Genomic DNA, 20,925 nt, shown 5'->3' with positions numbered 1-20,925 from the left:
ACTCATTACATATGTGCATATGTAATGAGCGGCTCATGGATTGCGGATTGTGTTCATCCCACACTGAGTGAGCGAGAGGTCCGCACCATCATGGAGAAGAAACGCAGAAAGAAATGAGAGCTGCACACCCAGGCTAAGGGCATGTGGACTGTTCTGAACCCCTAGAACTATTTGTGGATATCCTGGTGGACATTGCAGGTGACAAATCAGGGTACTGCGCTTACCTACATGAACACAGGCTGTGACTTCACCATATGAAACTCACACCATATATTATGAACATGAGGTTTGCACATTTTTGGCTGCAGCTGGTTGTGATTTTACTATACCTGCAGAAGTACCACGGCAAACAGCCGGCCAATTCTTCCCATGAGCCTGATTCCTGTAACGGCTGCTCCCATCTTACACTAAGTATGGATTTCTCTTCGACGGTAGTGGAACACGGTGAGTTACACATGCGCAAAGTGGGAACTACTAGTTCTCATCAGGCACAGGAACTGCCTGGACCCCGTATGGACCCCCGCTGCCTCCCCACTGCCCTGCATCCCCAGCCTGGATCCCGGTGCAGGTAAGTACAAGGGGAGGGGAGATGGGGGCACAGGGGGTTAGGCACTCTTTACACTGGGGGGGGGGGGGTGGTTAGGCACTCTTTACACTGGGGGGGGGGGGTTAGGCACTCTTTACATTTTAAATGGTTCACTGCAATTGGAATGGTACTTAAACGGTATTTAGAACGGTAATCTGCTGCAGTGGGAATGCTAATACTGTTTTAAATACCGTTTAAAAATACCAGTACTTAAAACGGGTCTGCTGTGGGAAAGCAGCATTAGTTATGTCCATATGAACAACATATGGTGACAATGGCATGTTTTTACTCATCAATGTTGTCTTTGCATACTTAACAATCGGTTGTATTTATTACCTTTCCCAACAGTGCCTGATATTGTGGACTTACATATTATTTTGAGTAATATACCATGTTATCCATACACAAAAGTATATATCTCTCCCAGTGGTGGGCTGGGTGGCAGGGTGCCCCCTGTCCCCCAGGCCAGTTCAGTTTTACTGTTCCAGGGCCACCTGCATCATAGAATTTAAAAGCGCTGGGCCACAGGTCCCCTGCTGCTTGCCGCCCGCCGCTCACACACAGCATCTCACAGGGGAGGGATGGGGAGCACAGCACCAGCGCTACTCGGAAGTGCAGATTCCGGTAGTACTGGCGAGGAGTTATAGCTCCCCTCTCCTGTCAGATGCTGTGGGTTAATGGCGGGCAGCAAGCAGCAGGGGACCTGCGGCCCAGCGTTATTATGCAAGTAACTCCTCCTGGCATGTATTCCCCCATGGCAACAAGCAAGAAACTCCTCCTGGACAACAAGCATATATTCCCCCATGGCAACAAATAAACAAGTAACTCCCCCTGGCAGGTATTACCCCTAACAATGAGCAAGAAACTCCCCCTGGGCAACTAGCATTGCCCTAATGGCAATGAGCGTATAACTCCCCATGGGCAACAAACAAACAAAAAACTCCCCCTGGGCAACGAGCATATATTCCCCAGGGCAATGAGCATGTAACTCTCCCTGGCAGCGAGCATGAAACCACTAGCAATGAGCATGACACCCATGGCAAGGAGCATGTAACCCCAGTTATCGAGAAAGAAACCCATGGCAACATATATGTAACTCCTGGTAACGAGCATGTCGAAAAGTGGCAGTTATGTGGCATAATGTGTAATAGGCATTGCGGTGTGTGGCATAATGTGTTATAGGCATTATGGGGGTTATTCTAATTAATTTGGTCCCCGTGGGGTCACTTAATTGCATTTGCTCCCCCCCTCCATGCCAAAAGTTGTCAGCCAGCCCCTGATCTCTATTGTACAATAAGCACAAAAACATCTTTCAAAGAGTTATATACCCTGTTCCTTTTAGATGTCTTCAAGTGCTCTAGTTGAGCTGTTTAGAGGGGATAAAAGAACTGGACTTAGTGAAATAACCCCCATCAACAATAATGGATGCATACTCAGACCATGACCCTCTACTGGGCCTCTCTCCAAAGTAGATAATTCTAAATACTAAATGCCCATGATTGCTCCATTCAAGCAATGAAACAACTTGAATCTTTTCTTTAACATTGTCTCATAAGTATACAGTCTGTTATAAGCAATATCTTCCATCTTTATTGAAGACCTCTCCTAAATTGAAATCTCTGTGTCTGCACACAAATCTTTAGGTTATTTTTAAAATTGGTTATCTCACCAATTTGCAATGTGACCTGCAAATCCAGGTAGGTGTCCTTCTTAGCCACCTTTATAGCTGTATCTGTTGTTAGCAATACTTGCCAAGGACTGTCCCATCAATCTGTAAGGGAACCTAATGCAACAAACATTTTATCATAACATGGTCTGCAGGCTGTATATCATGTGCTGGACCAAATTAAGAAGTCGGTTGGATCTCTTGTTGAACTTGATGAAGATCATCTTTTAACTGCTTAGATCAGGGGTTCTCAAACTATTTGCTCTGGGACCCCGTCAGACAATAAAAATTATTACAGGACCCCAGTAAGTTACCACAGAATGGCCGCCACATGTGACGTACCCGCTATTGTGACAGAGAGGCAGTGGGTAATGAGGGGATGGAAAAGGGGGAAAGGGGGATGGAAGATGGAAGCAGAGGATGTTTACTTTTTTTTTTTTTTATTCAGTATTTTTTTATTCAGTATTCTTTATTCATTTTTCACAAATATATACAAAAAAACAGGTACTTGTGTAGTTTCACGGAGCCCGATATATTGGATGTGACATCGGCCGATATATCGATGCGATCATATGCAATTTTTTACCTGTTAATAACCCCACTATCCACTATGCATGGAGTTGATTTTATATAGTGTGGCGAGCGTGAATCGTGGCGAGCGGACGCGGATTACTGCGCTCGCCACACTATATCTAATCAACTCCATGCGTAGTGGATAGTGGGGTTATTAACAGGTAAAAAATCACATAGGATCGCATCGATATATATCGGCTGATATCGCATCCGGTATATCGGGCGCTGTGAAACTACACAAGTGATAGTGGGGTTATAAACAGGTAAAAAATCACTCTGGATCGCATCGATATATATCGACTGATATCGCATCCGATATATCGGCCGATATCGCATCCGATATATCGGGCGCCGTGAAACTAAACAAGTACCAAAAAACATTACATACACATAGAGCACGTTGGTATAAATAAGAATGTATGTATGTGTATGTAATGTTTTTTGGTACTTGTGTAGATTCACGGCGCCCGATATATCGGATGCGATATCGGCCGATATATCAACTGCGATATCGGCAGATATATCGGGCGCCATGAAACTACAAAAGTACCAAAAAACATTACATACACATACATACATTCTTATTTATGCCAACATGCTCTATCGACATTTTGTGCACTTAAAACACATACAATTCTTCAGGGTTTGCACATTATACCTTTGCCTACATCCACTATTGTTTATTCAGTGTTTTTTTTCTTCCTACTTTGCTATCATACCTATTCTGTGACGATGCTGGCCTAGGTTTCTCACACATTACTTGCTTATTTCGTATGTCTGTTGTTTACGCTTATTGTTCCCATGTGTACTTTCAACACAAGTTTACTACCACCAATAGCTAAATAGATTCCAATCATTCAAACCCCCCTCCTCTCACCCTCTTTCCATAATTCTCCATTCATATCTAATCTAACCCAGTCTTTAAAGGCCCCCTTACACTCGTTCAACTTATTGATCAACAAATTGGACCTGATTGACTCGAGATTTAGCCTATGTGCAGGAGGATCAATCTCTTACAATCTCTTGGTTATACCCAATGGCACAGGATTGAGCATTGTGTCCTACACATCAGGCACATAAGATTTTCTCAGACAGGCACATCAGATTTTCTCAGATAAATTGACTCAATCCACCTGAATTGGGTCAAATCTCACAAAATCTTACAAGTGTAAGGGGCCAAGATATCTTTTTCCATATGTGTTTTCTCAGCGGCGTAGCTTTGTTTGGGGCGCCGGTAATGGGGGGGGGGCGCCCCCCTCCCCGCCCGTCCGGTCCCCCGTGCCTGCCCCTTGTGCCCCCTCCCCCCATTGCCGCATGCTTACCTGTCCGCGCGTCCTGCTCCCCTCCTGGCTTCAATAAATTCTATGCAGACGGACCACGATAAAATTGCCACCCCCATACCGCAGACAGTTTCAGAGAACAGTCTGCTTTATGGGGCGGTCATTTTATCGTGGTCCGTCTCCATAGCATTGATTGAAGCCAGGAGGGGAGCCGGGATGCGCGGACAGGTAAGCATGCGGGGGATGGGGGGTGGGGGGATTACTATAGCACCGCAGCCCCCCCTGGCGCCCCCATATGCACAGTGCCCCCCCCGCGACCGCGGGGGCTGCGGTGCTATAGTTACGCCACTGTGTTTGCTACTCATACTTTATTCTCCTCTTACTCTTTAGTGGTTTTGAGTGCCTTCTATTTTTCTTAACCAGTGCCCTCTAACTACTCCAACTGCTTACACCGATTTATAGTGTTTGGATTTAATCCATTTTTGCCATATCTTATCAAAATTGCCTATTTTTCCCCTTTTTCTGATGTGTATATATTTCTCGTGAGCTACAGTCATATTAACCAGGTTCTTCCACTCTACTTTGTACTATCTTTGGGCTGTCACGTGCCATCCACTTTCTCGCTATAAGCACCTTAGCCAGTGTTGTCAGTCGATGTACTATATTTTTATCTTGCGCTCTCTCCCAGCCCGATTTGGGTTGATACCCAATATACATGTTTTTGCATTTATAACTGAAGCCGAAGACTGGTGGGCCAGCAAACCCTCTTCAACCTGCCCTGCAATCACCTTAAACAGGAGGTAGTGATGCAGTGGAACTCTACCCTCTATATGCTGCAGAGGATGGAGAAGCAGCAAAAGGCCATTCTAGCCTACAAATCCACCTATGACATAGGCAAAGGAGGGGGAATGCACCTAATTCCAACATTGTTTAGAGTGATTTACATATTGTACAAGGTTCTTCAACCCTTTGAACTTGCCACTGAAGTCAGTTCAGACAATGCCAGCTCAGATCATTCCCCTCATCAGGCTTTTGCAGAAGCAGCTGGAGATAGTGAAGGAGGAACTATAAGGGGGATTCCACTAAGTATGTGGAACTTGTGGATGAAGCCCTTCATTCATTTTGACAGGATTCAAGGGTGGTCTATCTTTTAAAATATTACTATATTTTGCCCACCGTGCTCTTTCCTTGGTTTAAGGCATATGTTGGTCTCTGTTTCTGGTAGACACAAGTCTGCAGAGAAGCAAAGACCTACTGGTCAAGAAATTGTCATTGGAAGCGGAACAGGACATGGCAACAACTTCTCCTTCATGTTCTCCCAGAACTGGGTCTGCATAGGAACAACTCAGATTTCCTAAGCGACTCACTGACGGTGATGCAGGGCAGGCAGGAGCAAGTTTGGACATCTGGTCTGGACTAAAGGACCAGCCAACAATTTCTGACATGTCTACTGTCACTGCATACAATGCTGTCACCATTGAAAAAATGGTGGAGGATTATAATGACAGCTTCTAAGAAGACATGTCAGACAGTCCGTACCTACAGGTATACTGGCAGGAAAAAGAGGCAATTTGGAGGCCCCTGTACAAACTGGCTCTATTTTACTTGAGGTGTTTACCCTCCATGGTGTACTCCGAAAGAGTTTTTAGTGAAGCCAGCGGCATAGGAGGTTGCTTCCACAAAATGTGGAGAAGATGATGTTCATCAAAATGAATGATCAATTCTACAACAAAGACCAGCAATTGCCTCCAGAGACTACAAAGGAATCTGTGATGGTGGTTTCCAGGGGGAATGAATTGATAGTCTGTGGGGATGAGGATGTACACACTGAAAGGGGTGAGAAATCAGCGGATGAGGATGATATCTTTCCTCTATAGAGACAGTTTGTACAGGCAGAGATTAATTGCTTCTTTTTTTGTGGGGGCCCAAACAAACAACCATAGACGTGTGTCAGACCCTGAAATGATTGGTTTGTTAAAGACAGTGTGTTACAATACAACATAAGGGTGGGTGGGAGGGCCCATGGACAATTTCATCTTGCATCTCTTTTTTTTGTTCATTATATGCTCTTTGAGGCCTAGTATTCAAAAAGGCAATCCTGTCTACCACTGCAGTGCAACTCCAGCAGGGACAAATTGATACTCTGTGAGGATGAGAATATACATAACGCTGTAGGGGGATGAGGATGACATTTTTCCTCTGTAGAGCCATTTTATGCAGGAGAGATTAATTGGCAGCTTGTTTTGTGGGGCCCAAACAAACCAATCATGTCAGCTACAGTTGTGTGGCAGACCCTGGCCCTGAAATGATTGGTTTGTTAAAGTGTGCATGTCCTATTTACGCAACATAAGGGCGGGTGGGAGGACCCAAGGACCGTTCCATCTTGCACTTTTTTTTTCATGTGCGCTTTGGGGCCTAGTTTTTAAAACTGCCATCCTGTCTACCACTGCAGTGCAACTCCAGCAGGGACAAATTGATACTCTGTGAGGATGAGAATATACATAACGCTGTAGGGGGATGAGGATGACATTTTTCCTCTGTAGAGCCATTTTATGCAGGAGAGATTAATTGGCAGCTTGTTTTGTGGGGCCCAAACAAACCAATCATGTCAGCTACAGTTGTGTGGCAGACCCTGGCCCTGAAATGATTGGTTTGTTAAAGTGTGCATGTCCTATTTACGCAACATAAGGGCGGGTGGGAGGACCCAAGGACCGTTCCATCTTGCACTTTTTTTTTCATGTGCGCTTTGGGGCCTAGTTTTTAAAACTGCCATCCTGTCTGCCACTGCAGTGCTACTCCTAGATGGAAAGAGGAAGACGAAGAACAGTATGTCCTTTTTGTTGGTGCACCTATATTGTTAAGATTTAACTTTTATTAAGTATTAGTAAAATAGCTGCGAAATATAAAAAACACATTCAACACAAAGTGAGATAAAGACAAACGAGACAATCAAGTGTTTTTAAAACAAAGGTGGCGAGCAGGTGGCACATTAGAATAAACAATTTTGATTTATACAGTCTCAGTGTTCATTCTTTATTGGTTGTGGATTTGTTTTGCTGTGACATGTGGTTTATTTCTCACGTTTTCCCCTAATGCTGGCTAAATAGCCTGGGAATCAATTGCAACAAATTTAAACTGTCTGTGTCATATTTTGTAGCAGAGAGAGATTTGCAACAATTTGTAGCAAGTGCTGAGTATAGAGAGTGACAGTTTTAGTGGTTGTATTTCTAAATTCTTTCAGGCTTGGGGATAATCTTTGAAAGGTGTATATTCCACAGTGGGTATATTATATATCAGCCCCTTAGAGCTGTCGTTACTGTCAATCCTGAGCCACACTGGATTCAAATTGATCCAATGTTCTTATCGTGTGTGTGATACAGCTGAGAAGACCGACTTAGGATAAGATATTCATTACTCAAATGTCATTAAACACAAAGCATCCAGAGCTGTTCTCAGAGGTTAGATATTTTTAATCCTGCTGGATTTTTGCTAATTCTACTCCGCAGTTTGATGCACTATATATTGTGTGTTCATTTATCGGACACACAGCGGGCAGCACTTTCTCAGTGTAAGTCCGCCCGTGTGTCTCTCAATAGGTATGGTATGCTGGAGTTATAGTATATGGCTTAAATAAGATGCCGATTCTTAGTCTATGATATCTTGGCTTGCCGGACCTACAGTGAGCGGCACTTATTCAGTGAGTGTGCTCTGTCGGTGTCCTCATATATAGCCAAATTGACTGTCGGCTTGTTTCATATACTACCTTTATCAAAACACCCTGCAGGCAGCACTTACTTAGTGCAAGTCTACCAGTGTGTTCCTCAAAAAGGACATACTGTTCTTCTTCTTCCTCTTTGTATCAATCTTTTGTCCTATGGTTGCACACCTTCATGATAAATAGACAAACATTATTGTCCAATTTCAATAGAGGGTCCTACTTCTCAATCAAAAGAATAATAAAATATTTTCCTTGTCCTGTGCGATTGACATATTTCTTGTCTCCTACTCCTAGATGGTGTTCATGCCGCCCACTTGTGTCGCTTAGAATAGTCACCCAGCTACCTCGGTGCAACCAATTGGCCTAAAAACAATATTGTGAGGTGGTCAGAATAGACTGGACATGAGTGGTAATTAATATTATTGAGGTTAATAATAGCATAGGAAAAAACACCCAAATTCCCTGATTTTAGCAGATTAACAGATCTGAAACAAAAAAACTAATTTGAAAGGGTGGTTTTGCCAAAACCAATCCAGATCCAAAACACGACAGGAGATCCATATCTAAACCCAAACATGAAAAGTGCACACCACTAATAAGGACTCAATTGTAGCTTAGAATTTATAATGCTGCCAGTGCTCCTAAATTTTAGTTACTGGTAACTATGAACAAAAGTTAAAGCTGGAGGCACTGAAATATTTGTTGGGGCACTCTTTTAGTTAATATTGTAAATACTGTATAAAGACATAACTTTTATTGAGACTAGTTAAAATAATTGAAGCAAATGAAAACATACATAAGATTATTTATAAAAGGTCAGGTAAATATAGGCAAAAAATATCCTTTTGACCTTTTTTTTAGATTGGAGGGGAAAAGGTCCAAATACCTTAGGTATAGTACCATGTTATTACCATGTACAATGTTAGTACCATAGTACCATTATTTAAATTGTCCAAATATTTAATCTCGTTAATCTCATTAGCTGTAGAGTGGGTGTAGAGAAAAAAGAAGACTATTAGTCAATTCAGTTTTTGATTTAGTAGCGAAATCCAGAACCACCATGATAGTTTATGAAGATCTCACAGTGTTATGTTTATATTTGAAAAGGTTTTACTATGGGAAAGTATGATCTGTTGGTAAATAGCTGTCCTAGAAAGATACCTAGAAGATAACTTAATCCCTGAAGGTTTACAGGTTAACAAACACATTTAATGCCAATAATGAAGAATTTCATAAAGATTGGTATACAATTTGAGATTCATGTTCTTCCCCTTTGATCAATTTGGTACTTGTTTAGATTCACGGCGGCAGTGCGTGCCAAACTGCCTTACTTCTCTAAGCTACATTATCAGCGTAGCGCCTGTTTGAATCCTGGCAGCTCGCCAGCTGCCATACATCTGTAATCTACGTTATCAGTAGGATACGCTGACTCCGTGGCAGCCCAGCGCTGCTACTCCTAAGCTCCTTTCAAGCCTAGTGAGCGCCTCTCAAACAGCGCTGGTGCCCGCATAATATCCTCTATTCTATGGAGAGGGGATCATGCGGATGCCGGCGGAGAGCTAAAAACTCTTTTGGAGAGCACACTAGAGGGGGGACAACTCAGGTAAAATAGAGCCAGATTGTACAGGGACCTCCAAACTGCCTTTTTTCCCATACCAGTTGTTAGGAGCCATAGTCGCAGCTCTCCTGCTGCCGCTGTGGGTCCCGTCCTGGTTGTTGCTAGGCAATCGGGACATCACAGCGCCTCCGGTACCAAACTTCCGGTGGGGCACGGCGTCGCCTCGGCAGTTGCCGGGCAACCAGGACGCCTCCCTTCGCCTTCAGCCAGCTTCCTCAGCGCTTGCCTAGGCGACAGGGACGCCAGGCAGCCACTGTGTCCGGAAGTAAAGCAGACACCTGATGCAGTTCTCAGCTGCTTTCTTAATTGTAGTAGGCGGCCCCTTTTTTCTGATAGGTTAGGGACGCCTTTTAAGCAACTCTCTGGGGGCATTCCAACGCTAGATATAGAGTATTCTATGCATGGAGAATTGTCTGCTCTGTATTACAGTCTCGTCCTGTGTTATCTTTAGCCTGTACATGGAATTAGTTGGATCTATTCCTGCATCTGCTCCCTCAGCGACTCCTTTCTTGGGAACCCAAGGTATTACTGTGCTTGTTTAAAGTTGACCTATTCCCTGACCAATATATCACATCAGGTTGGTTAGGGACGTTTACACGCAGTTAGCGTGTTCTGCTTACAGCCTCCCCTCCTGTAACATATATTTTGGCAGGAGTCAAGACCATAGGCCGAATACATTATTCCTTCACCTCTCGCTGTAGAATCCCCTGTGTTTTGTCTCTAGTAGTTATTGTTGTCTCAGTCTCAGTCCTCCTGTACCCTTGTCTCCCCATTTTTATACTCATGTAGTTTAGTGTAGTTGTCATTCTTCTTTGCCTATTGATTGATACCAACAGACAACTCAGATCCCGTTGGATTAAGCCCTCACTGGCACCTGTGATGTAAGACCGGGTGGCATCAAGTACCGGTAGACACGTTCAGTCTTAAGGGAATGGGGCTGTTATAGGCTAGAAGACGAACTGGTATACTCTGAGGGCTTAGGTCATGGGGTACAAGGGTGACTGCCCAGAGACATCCGGAGTATCCCTGGTCCAGTTCCTAGGCTACCCTACAGCTACGATCCTGAACCTAGGAGTAAATCCACTCCCTTAACTATCCGGAAGATTCCTACTCATCCCTGGTGAGCATAACACCAGTACAAGTACAGACTGCCTGACATGTCTACTTGGATGCTGTCACCAAAGTAATTCTCCACCATTTTTTCAATGGTGGCTGAATATGATGCTGTCACCATTGAGAAAATGGTGGAGGATTACAGTACACATGTCAGCAATCGTTGGCAGGTCCTTCATTCTCAACCAGATGTCCAAACTAACTCCTGCCTGCCCTGCCTCATTGCCAGCGGGTCGGGTAGGAAATTTGAGCCGTTTCCATGCAGCCACAGGTGTGGGAGATAATGAAGGAGGAGCTCAGTGGCGTAACTATAGCACCGCAGCCCACACGGTCGTGGGGGGGGGGGCGCCGTGCATGTGGGGGCGTCGGGGGGCTGCGGTGCTATAGTAATGCCCCTGTCCCCCATCCTCCGCAGGCTTACCTGTCTGCGCATCCCGGCTCCCCTCCTGGCTTCAATCAATTCTATGGAGACGGACCACGATAAAATGGCTGCCCCATAAAGCAGACAGTTCTCTGAAACTGTCTGTGGTATGGGGCGGCCATTTTATCGTGGTCCGTCTGCATAGAATTATTAATTGAAGCCAGGATGGGAGCCGGGACGCGCAGACAGGTAAGCCTGCGGTGATGGGGGTGGGGAGGCCGTCGGGGAAGGGGAGGTGCCCCCCCCATTAACGACGGGGGGGGCGCCCCAAACCAAGCTACGCCACTGGAGGAGCTGTTGCCGTGTCATGGTCCACTTCAGACAACAATCTCCTGAAAAGCAGGTCCTTGTGTCCACTGGAAACAGAAACAAAACATATGCTTTAAACAGAGGATTGAGCACGGTGGCCAGAATGTATTCCTCTGATTTTAATAGAACAACCACCCTCCTATCCTGGCAAAACGTATGAAGGGCTTCATCCGCAAGAGCTACATGCTTTGTGGAATTTGCAATGCTTTAGCTTCTCCACTTTCTCCAGCTGCTTCTGCAACAGCCTGATCAGGGGAATGACCTGACTCAAGCTGGCAATGTCGGAAATGACTTCACATTTGGCAAGTTCAAACTGAAAAACCTTGCACAACACAGAAATCAGTCTCCACTGCACTTGAGTCAGGTGTATCCCTGCTCCTTTGTCTATGTCTTAGGTGGCTATGTAGGTTTGAATGGCCTTTTGCTGCTCCTCCAACCTCTGCAGCATATCGAGGGTAGAATTCCAGCGCATTGCAACCTCTTGTTTGAGGTGACAGCAGGGCAGGTTCAGAAGTTTTTGATGGTAGTCCAGTCTTTGGCAGGCAGTGGCAGAATGGCCAAAGTGTCTTGCAATATTGTGTGCCACTGCAAGCATCTCCTGCACACCCCTGTCACTTTTAAGAAATTGATGCACCACCAAATTTACTGTGTGGGCAAAACATGGAACGTGTTGGAAATTGCCCATATGTAATGCCCACACAATGTTACTGGCATAGTCTGATACCACAAATCCCCAGGAGAGTCTAAGGGAGGTAATCCACTGCCAGAAGATTTCCCTCAGGTTTCTTTAAGTGGTTGTTGGTGTTGTGCCTCTTAGTGAAACCAGTGATACACTACGTTGCCTGCCTAGGAATTAGCTGCAGTTTCGGAGATACTATTAATGCTGCTGCTGCTGCTGTTGCTGTGGAAGGTGATGCGTCTCCCCAGTGGGCTGTCCCAGTCATATAGTCCTTAGTTTGCCCTGTACCACTTGTCCACATGTCCGTGGTTAAGTGGACAGTGGGTACAACTGCATTTTTCAGCACTGAGGACACTTTTTCGGATGTAGGTACATCCTGGGTATCTCATCGCTTGAGGATATTACATCCCTGCTGCAAATCAAAGTGATGGATCTGTCGACTCAGATGGCTAATATGCAAGCTAAAATGTATGATATTGAAGGGCGGCTGAGATGCAACAATGTTAGATTTGTTGGGTTTCCCAAAAGAGTAGAAGGCACTTCTCCAGTGATCTAGCTAGAGAATTGGTTCACTCAGTTGTTTGGAAAAGAAGCATTTACCCCTCACTTTGCTATAAAACGGGCCCATAGGCTTCCATCTCATCCAATACCACTGGGCGCTCCCACCAGAACTTTCATCGCACGCTTTCTGCATTACAAGGACTGTGATGCCACTCTACAGCTGGCACGCAGGAAATGCCCTCTGCAGCTGGATGGACACAACATTTCCGCTTTCCCAGATTTTGCTCTGGAAGTGCAAAAGAGCCGCTCACAGTTTATACAGATCACAAGCTCGTTAAGCTTTGTGACCGCAGTATGCAATATTTTTTTGCTTTTTCCGGCCAGATTACGTATGGTCTTTAACAATACTATAATTTCTTTACCTCTCGTAAAGATGCTGAGGATTGGCTTGAGCAACAACCTGAGTCCCATGCTTAGGGAACTAAATTATAGAGTTACTGTAAGAGTTCATTGTTTTTTTCACAGGTGAAAAAGTATTGGGCTGATATAATGAGGGAAATTTACATCTACTATGCCAAAAATACGAATTTTCGTATTCGTATTGATGGGACATTCCTATTTGTATTTACAAATACGAATGATTACACCATCGATAGAATACGACAGAAATCACCATACAAAAGAATGGTGATTCCTGATTTACTAAGCGGCCGTATTGAAAATACGGCCGCTAATTAGCGTGAAAGGGCCGTGAATGGCCAGCCAAATACGACAGGAAAATACACTTTATTTTCCTGTCGTATTTGCAGCCTTCAGTGTAAAAAAATAACCAGCACCAGGCTGAAAGAGCCAGGGCTGGTAATAAAAAATCAGGAAACCTGACAAATAGGGGTTCCCCGATCTTTTACAGGGCCGAAACTAGGTGTCTTGGCGCCCGGGGCGGCAGTCATTTGGTCGCCCCAACTCCCCCCCCCCCCCCGACACATGCCTGATTATCTGCAGCTCTGTGTGTGACAGATGCTCCAGTAGCTGTAAAGCCTGGCTATTCGACATGCGGTCCTACAGCTGCTATGGAACTACGCATCCCAGCATGACGTGCCACCGTTTTGCTATGAGGGCATGGTAAAGGTGTTACAGGGCATGCTGGGGTATATAGTTTTACAGCGGCTGGAGGGCCACATGTTGAACATCTCTGCTGTATAGTATTTGGCAGCTACAGGCTGATTCCTGTATGGACCCATTATTCCAATTAATGGTGCTGTATGCATTCCGCAATCATGTGTAAGTGCAGCTTATTCGTCACACATTGCTTAGCATTTGTCATTGTCTTCAGTCAGAGGTGATCCATGTCTTCTTTCTCGCGTACAATTCCAGTCAGTGGGGATTTCTCTAACATCTTATTGGGGGTACACCGTAATTGGGGGTTAAAGTGTCTCCTCTAAAATGGTTGCACGCCAGAACATAGGGGTTTATTTACAGGGGACACACACACCAAATGACTGCCTTGGGGACAGCGGGGGTCCAGGGACTGGAGTAGGTTAACTCCGGCTCCTAGCGCTGCCGGGCGGGAAGCAGATTTTGAAAAGACTTGCCGGACGCTGATTGGCTGAATTCAGCCAATCAGCGTCCGGCAAGTCTTTTCAAAATTATCAGCGCTTCCCTCCGCCAGGCAATTAGCGCTAGGAGACGGAGTGACGAGTGAGTGAAAGCTGCCGCTACACCAGTCCCTGGACCCCCGCTGCCAACATTCCTGTGTGCAGCCAGCGGGGTAGGCAGCGTCCAGGGGTCCAGGGACTGGTGTAGCGGCAGTCTTCACTCACTCCGTCTACTAGCGCTATCTGCCCGGTGGCGGGAAGCGCTGATGACTTTGAAAAGACTTGCCGGACACTGATTGGCTGAATTCAGCCAATCAACGTCCATCAACTGTTTTCAAAATCTGCTTCCCGCCCACCGCCTGGCAGCGCTAGGAGCCGGAGTTAACCCTCCAGTCCCCGGACCCCCACTGCCCGTCCCCAGACCCGCTGCCAGGACCTCACACTAGCCCCACCCCTCACGCGCCCGGTGCGCGTGACCCCCCAGCCCCCCCCCCCCTAGTTACGGCCCTGTTTTTTAAAACCAGCCCCAGGTTCCAGGTCCGGGTCTGGTTCCCAAGAATACGGGGGACAAAATGAATAGGGGTCCCCCGCATTTTAAGAACCAGCCCCAGGCCAAACCAGCCAGCAGGGTAATGTCACAGCCGGGGGACACTTATTATATAAGGTCCCGCGGCCAAAACATCACTCTACTGACCAGTCAGTCTGGCCAGGGGCCCTGGGAGAGTGGGGACCCCCCCCAATAAAGGCCCCCTCCCCTCCAGGACTTACCTGACCAGGATGAAGCCTGGTGATGTCCCCGGTGACCCTGGATCGGTGGTCACCGGGCTGATCTTTGTGAAAAAAAAAAGAATAAACTATTGTTTAATACTGTGGAACTATGAGTCCCAGTAAGCCTCCCCCGCAAGCTGGGACTTGGAGAACCACAAATCCCAGCATGCGGGGCATTAAAGGGCCTGCTGGCACTTGTAGTTCCACAGTATGAAAAATATTCAAATAAACACACACACTGACACATGAAAAATAAAACTTTAATACATCCAAAGCCCACACATACTGATACTTACCTATCTTGAGCCCGTCGGTAGGTCCCTGGGTCCGGGGCTCCATGGTCCAGGGTCTGGTGCCTTGGTTCCTGGGTCCGGGGCTGCAGAGTCCGGGGCCTTGGTTCCGTGGCTGGTCCGGGGTCCGGTGCTCCAGGGCTGTAAAATCTGGGGTCCAGGATCCGAAGAAATCCAAAGGGGTACCTGTGGAAGGAAATCCTACTCGCCGAAGATCCCGTCTTCTTCTCTCCGCCGTAGTCCAAGTCGCACATCACACGGTGGTCACCTGTCACGGACTGAGGAGAGACGCAGAGATGTTTCATCTTCCGCGCCTCTCCTCCGAATGATTCTATGAAATCCGAGAAAGTCGGCTCCTGATTTGCCGCTAGGAGGCCAATAGAAACATTCGGAGGAGAGGCGCTGAACAGGAAACATCAGTGCCTCTCCTCAGTCCGAGCGGGTACCCGCTGGGTGATGCGCGACTTGGACTACGGAGGAGAAAAGAAGATGGGATCTTCGCCAGAGGACCTGGTGAGTAGAATTTCCGGTACTTATGTAATATCTGGGCTCCCGTTTTTCTTATGAGACGGCATCCCCTCGCGGGGCTCGCTGCGCTCGCTACGCTTCAGGCACAGTGGCTCGCTGCGCTCGCTACACTATATAAAATCAACTCCATGCGTAGTTGGATAGTAGGGGTATGAAAAAATGGGGTGCATTTAACATGGGAGCCCAGATAATACATAAGTACCGAATTTCCTTCCACAGGTCCCCACATGGATTTCTTCGGATCCTGGACCCCGGACTCTTCAGCCCTGGAGCCCCGGACCAGCCCCGGAACCAAAGCCCCAAACCCGATGATGCATCACCCAGATGGACAGATTGGTAGTGATGGACAGATCGGCATATGAAACAGAGGCAAAGAGACTCCTGGGGGATGCATCATCGTACACTCGTTTACCCCAAGACCCCAAAGAAAAGTATGTGGATGAACTCCGTACCATTTTGCTGAAAGGCCTTCGCAACGGTACACTTACCAAGGATGAGTATCAGTACTTACTACATACCAATCCGACCACCACTATCTTTTATTTTTTACCAAAGATCCACAGATCCTTGCAGAACCCTCCCGGTAGGCCCATAGTGGCTGGCATTGCCTCCCTTACGTCACATCTGTCAGAATATGCGGACAAGTTTCTCTGACCTCATGTCACGAATCTTCTATCTTTCCTGAAGGACACCACTTCAGTCCTCAATATGGTAGAAAATTCATCTTGGGAAGAAGACTTTCTATGGGCCAATATTGACGTACAGTCATTATACACTTGTATCAGACATGAGGATGGGATTAAGGCATGCAACAAGTTTCTAAAAGAGGACGGCACCCTCTCAGATGACAACAGACAGTTTTTATGCGACACTATGAATTTTATCCTGAAGCACAATTATTTTAAATTTTTAGAGTGCTTTTACTTACAAAAGTGCGGCACTGCTATGGGGACTATTTTTGCCCCTAGCTTTGCCAATTTACTCATGGGCTACTGGGAGCGGAGATATATCCCTAACAACCATCGTTTTAGAGAGAACATTATCCTTTTTAAACGCTATATCGATGATATTTTAATAATCTGGAGAGGATCACAGACAGAGTTTAATGAATTCCTGAGGTACATCGGAGAAAATGACCTGAATCTAGTATTCACCTCCAACGTGCAGATGGAAGAAATTGAGTTCCATGACTTAGTATGAATGAAGAGCGGCAACACCATTATCACAATTTTTTTTGTTAAGAAATTAGATACGAACAGTTACATCCATTACGAAAGTAGCCATCTCAGGAAATGGAAGGATAACGTACCATTTTCCCAGTTTCATAGATTATCACGGAACAGTAAAACAACCACTGAGAGGAACTTACAAATTACTACCTATGCCGACCGATTCAGGGAAAAAGGATACCCTGAACACATCCTTAAGGAGGCAGAACATAAAGCAAAGACACTAGATAGGACCACTTTACTACAGTATACGAAAAGAGAACCACAAAATCCGGGTATTAAGTTTGTTACAACCTACAACTACCAGGAGAAGAAGGTAAAAGCCACATTGAACAAACACTGGGGCATCTTAATGATGGACCCAGTCCTGAAGAATCACCTACCCACCCATCCCCAAGTGGTCTACAGAAAATCGAAGAGCCTGAAAGATCTGATAGCACCGAGTATGTTAAGAAGTGAACCCCATCATCGAACCGTACTGCCCAAATGTGTAGGAAGCTTTAAATGCGAACATTGCAATATCTGCCGATTGCTACACCACAACAGAAACACAATAAAGACAAAACCAAAGAATACAAAATCAAACACTTTATAAACTGCACCACCCCATCAGTTGTATATCTCTTGGAGTGCCTGTGTGGCCTCCATTACGTTGGAAAAACGAAGAGGCCATTGAAGATGCGCATTCAAGAGCATGTCAGGAAGATCAAGAACAGAGTCCAAACCCACACAGTATCACAACATTTCATAACCCACCACAATGCAGACCCAGAAAACCTTGTGTTCAAAGGCATTGAACTTGTCGCATTAGGAGAACGAAGAGGAGACTTGTCCAACCTACTGTCACGTAGAGAAATATTTTGGATTTTCGAGCACAACACCCTCCATCCAGAAGGATTTAAAGACAATTATGAGATTGCTCCTTTCCTGTGAATATACTCATCTGCAAATCACGAAGATACCGGACAACCCCAAAATACTTTGAACCATGTACAACCAATAGGTCCGGTATGTGAGAGCCCTGATTTATACTTCATCCACTACTCTCATCATGGTCCAAGAAAGCCTGCAGAATTACTTTGTGCCAACCATAACTACCATAACCATACTACAGCCATACCACACTGGCTCCGCCCAACTACGTCCGATCTTGGAAGCTAAGCAGTGTTGGGCCTGACTAGTACTGGGAAAGGAAACTTCCTAGGAAGATTAGGTGCTGTAAAATAAGGGTGGAGGTAGGACACACATGTAAAGGATATTCAGACTGGCATACATGGACAATGAAATAAAATAAATTATTATTTAAATATATACACCTCCTGTTTGACATCTTGACTGTGGTTCACCCTGTTTTGGAGTTTAAATATATGAATATATCCAAATACGCCTCCATCAAATCTGTATTTATGGCTATGTATTTATTGACTTATTTATATGTCTATTTGTTTATTGACTTATTTATATAGATATTGGTTAGGTATCATGAACGCATACCTAGTATTCTTATTACATCTATAATATCATATGTAGGTCCTATGATAAATTGAAAGCGGAGGTGTGTAAAATAGAAAAAAATAAAATATGAGATTTCATATGCATCTGCTATAAGTTTATTTTCATGAGTAACTGTATGCATTAATATTATTTACCTCTGCTTCCTTTTCATGAATGAAATTTTTTGTAACACTGGCCGTATTCACAACCCATGAGAATGACAGTAATACACAGATTCCATCATGACTGAAATGACAAGCCACTCTATAGATCAGCCACAAGATGCCGCTATTACCGGGACCTGAGGCGCAGGCTTGCATTCCTATGAAGGAAACCAGATGTCCAAGCAACCGGATGCAGAGTCGTCTTAAGTAAAGGAACCCTAGGTGCGATGCGTGCACACACTGACGCATGCGCACTAGAACTAACAGGACGACAGGTGCGGGGTGGAAATGGGGCGGAAGTGACGTCACGCCCCACTCCACCGCAATCCAGAGACTTATTAAGAGCACATTCCGATTTCTAGTTTCTGCTCTATAATATAAATTATCAGGTATCGCTATCGCTTATTAAGATGTTACTAATATATCTTTATTATGTTTTCTACTATTACAATATCGCAATGGTAGGCTTATGTGCACTTAATTGATAGACAGGAAGTGATGTCAGTCTGCTACAGCATAAATACCTGCTCCCACCAGTTTGTCTCCACCCCCTGAGGAAGTCCTTTTGCGACGAAACATGTTGGGCAGCTTCTGAAATCCATTCTCAGTGCAATAAGTTAAGCCATCTTTTATATTGCATTTTTCCATTCTCATTATATATTTGACCTTTTACCTATTTTGGTTTTAGCATTAATACTGTACCTTTTACTCATCTAGCAACCTTTTATACTGTGTCTGTTTTCCCCCATTGTTTAGGATCTTGTTGATATCCCCATCCTTTATTTTTATATACCAACTCTCACTTATTGTAATTATATTTTACATATGAAAAAATTAAAATAATCCCACTTTTATAATTATATTCTTGATTACTATAGTCACCGGGTTCTTAACATATTTAACTATTATATATATATATATATATATATATATATATATATATATATATATATATATAGAAAAAGGAATAGGGGTGCGCTTAGTGAACCACTTAGTGGCTATACATACAATAAGTCAAAAACGTGTTTTTCATAAAAACAGAACAGCATTTATTATGGGTTCATCCAGCATTAAAAGACACTTTCATTTGTTCAGAATTTTTCAGATGTGTGCCACATACACTGTAAATCCGCGGCCCAACGCGTTTCGTCCCTTAGGACTTCATCAGGGGCAGTGAATCAATCTATTTTAGGAGGGATCACCAACTTTATTTGAGGGTGAGATTTAAGTTTCTTTTATGAGAGGCTTTGACTGAAATTGCCAGGATAGGTGTAGACTTCTTTGACCAAAGAGCAGGGTTTACACAGATCAATACATAAATGATAGTGTAGGTTTCTTCAGGTTTCTAGCGGGTGTGTTAATAACCCTTTAGGGTGGATGGGTGGATTTCAACACCAGCAGTGGGATCACATATACAAAGACATTAGGATATCCCTCCGTTCACAGAAGGATGCAATTTCCTTTAGGGTGGGCAGAAGGACTTCAGCACCAATACAAAAGAAAATTAGGTATCCCTCTGTTCACAAATAAATGCAATTTCTAAAAGCGTATAGACCAATGTATCACAGGGTCTCCAGAGGTTAATGCACAAAAGGCTGGATAGGGCACCAAAAAAGACGTGTCAACCGAGAAACCTGAAGAAACCTACACTATCATTTATGTATTGATCTGTGTAAACCCTGCTCTTTGGTCAAAGAAGTCTACACCTATCCTGGCAATTTCAGTCAAAGCCTCTCATAAAAGAAACTTAAATCTCACCCTCAAATAAAGTTGGTGATCCCTCCTAAAATAGATTGATTCACTGCCCCTGATGAAGTCCTAAGGGACGAAACGCGTTGGGCCGCGGATTTACAGTGTATGTGGCACACATCTGAAAAATTCTGAACAAATGAAAGTGTCTTTTAATGCTGGATGAACCCATAATAAATGCTGTTCTGTTTTTATGAAAAACACGTTTTTGACTTATTGTATGTATAGCCACTAAGTGGTTCACTAAGCGCACCCTATTCCTTTTTCTATTTCTTCCCCCTTGTACCTTCACTGACAGCAGGGTACTATAGAGGTGCTGCTCGTCTAATCGCATTATAGGGGCCACTACCTTTTTTTTTCTCTCTCTCTCTCTCTCTCTCTCTCTCTCTCTCTCTCTATATATATATATATATATATATATACAGAAGACAGGGAACGGCACTCAGGTCTCAGGTAACAGCAAAAATGACAGTACTATTACATATTTTTCAAGGTTTCAGTGCTCGTTTATTGCCCTATCGTCAGGATACAACCAGGTACGTGCAAACATAGAAGTAGTCTATGCTTGCACTTGCCTGGTTGTATCCTGACGATAGTGCCAATAAACGAGCACTGAAACGTTAAAAAATATGACATAGTATTGT

General features: G+C 44.6%; 1 protein-coding gene and 1 pseudogene across 3 annotated transcripts in view; both read left to right on the top strand.

Moving 5' to 3' along the window:
- The first annotated feature begins 240 nt into the window (after positions 1-240).
- MAP2K2 (mitogen-activated protein kinase kinase 2) overlaps positions 241-20,925 on the top strand; it is a 161,992-nt gene continuing 141,307 nt past the window's right edge. The window contains exon 1 of one of the 3 annotated variants that reach the window (XM_083179377.1): positions 241-444. In XM_083179377.1, coding sequence (XP_083035503.1) covers positions 255-444 — 190 coding nt within the window. In that variant the 5' untranslated portion in view covers positions 241-254. The remainder of the gene's footprint in view (positions 445-20,925) is intronic. The other 2 variants (XM_083179380.1, XM_083179379.1) reach the window with 2 other exon arrangements.
- LOC146038155 (5S ribosomal RNA) lies at positions 17,981-18,099 on the top strand (annotated as a pseudogene).

The sequence above is a fragment of the Crinia signifera genome, chromosome 1 (assembly GCF_055691185.1).
Source record: "Crinia signifera chromosome 1, ASM5569118v1, whole genome shotgun sequence".
Classification (NCBI taxonomy): Eukaryota; Metazoa; Chordata; class Amphibia; order Anura; family Myobatrachidae; genus Crinia; species Crinia signifera.
The sequence above is the reverse complement of the archived record's forward strand: the minus strand, read 5'-3'. Positions and strand labels throughout refer to the sequence as shown.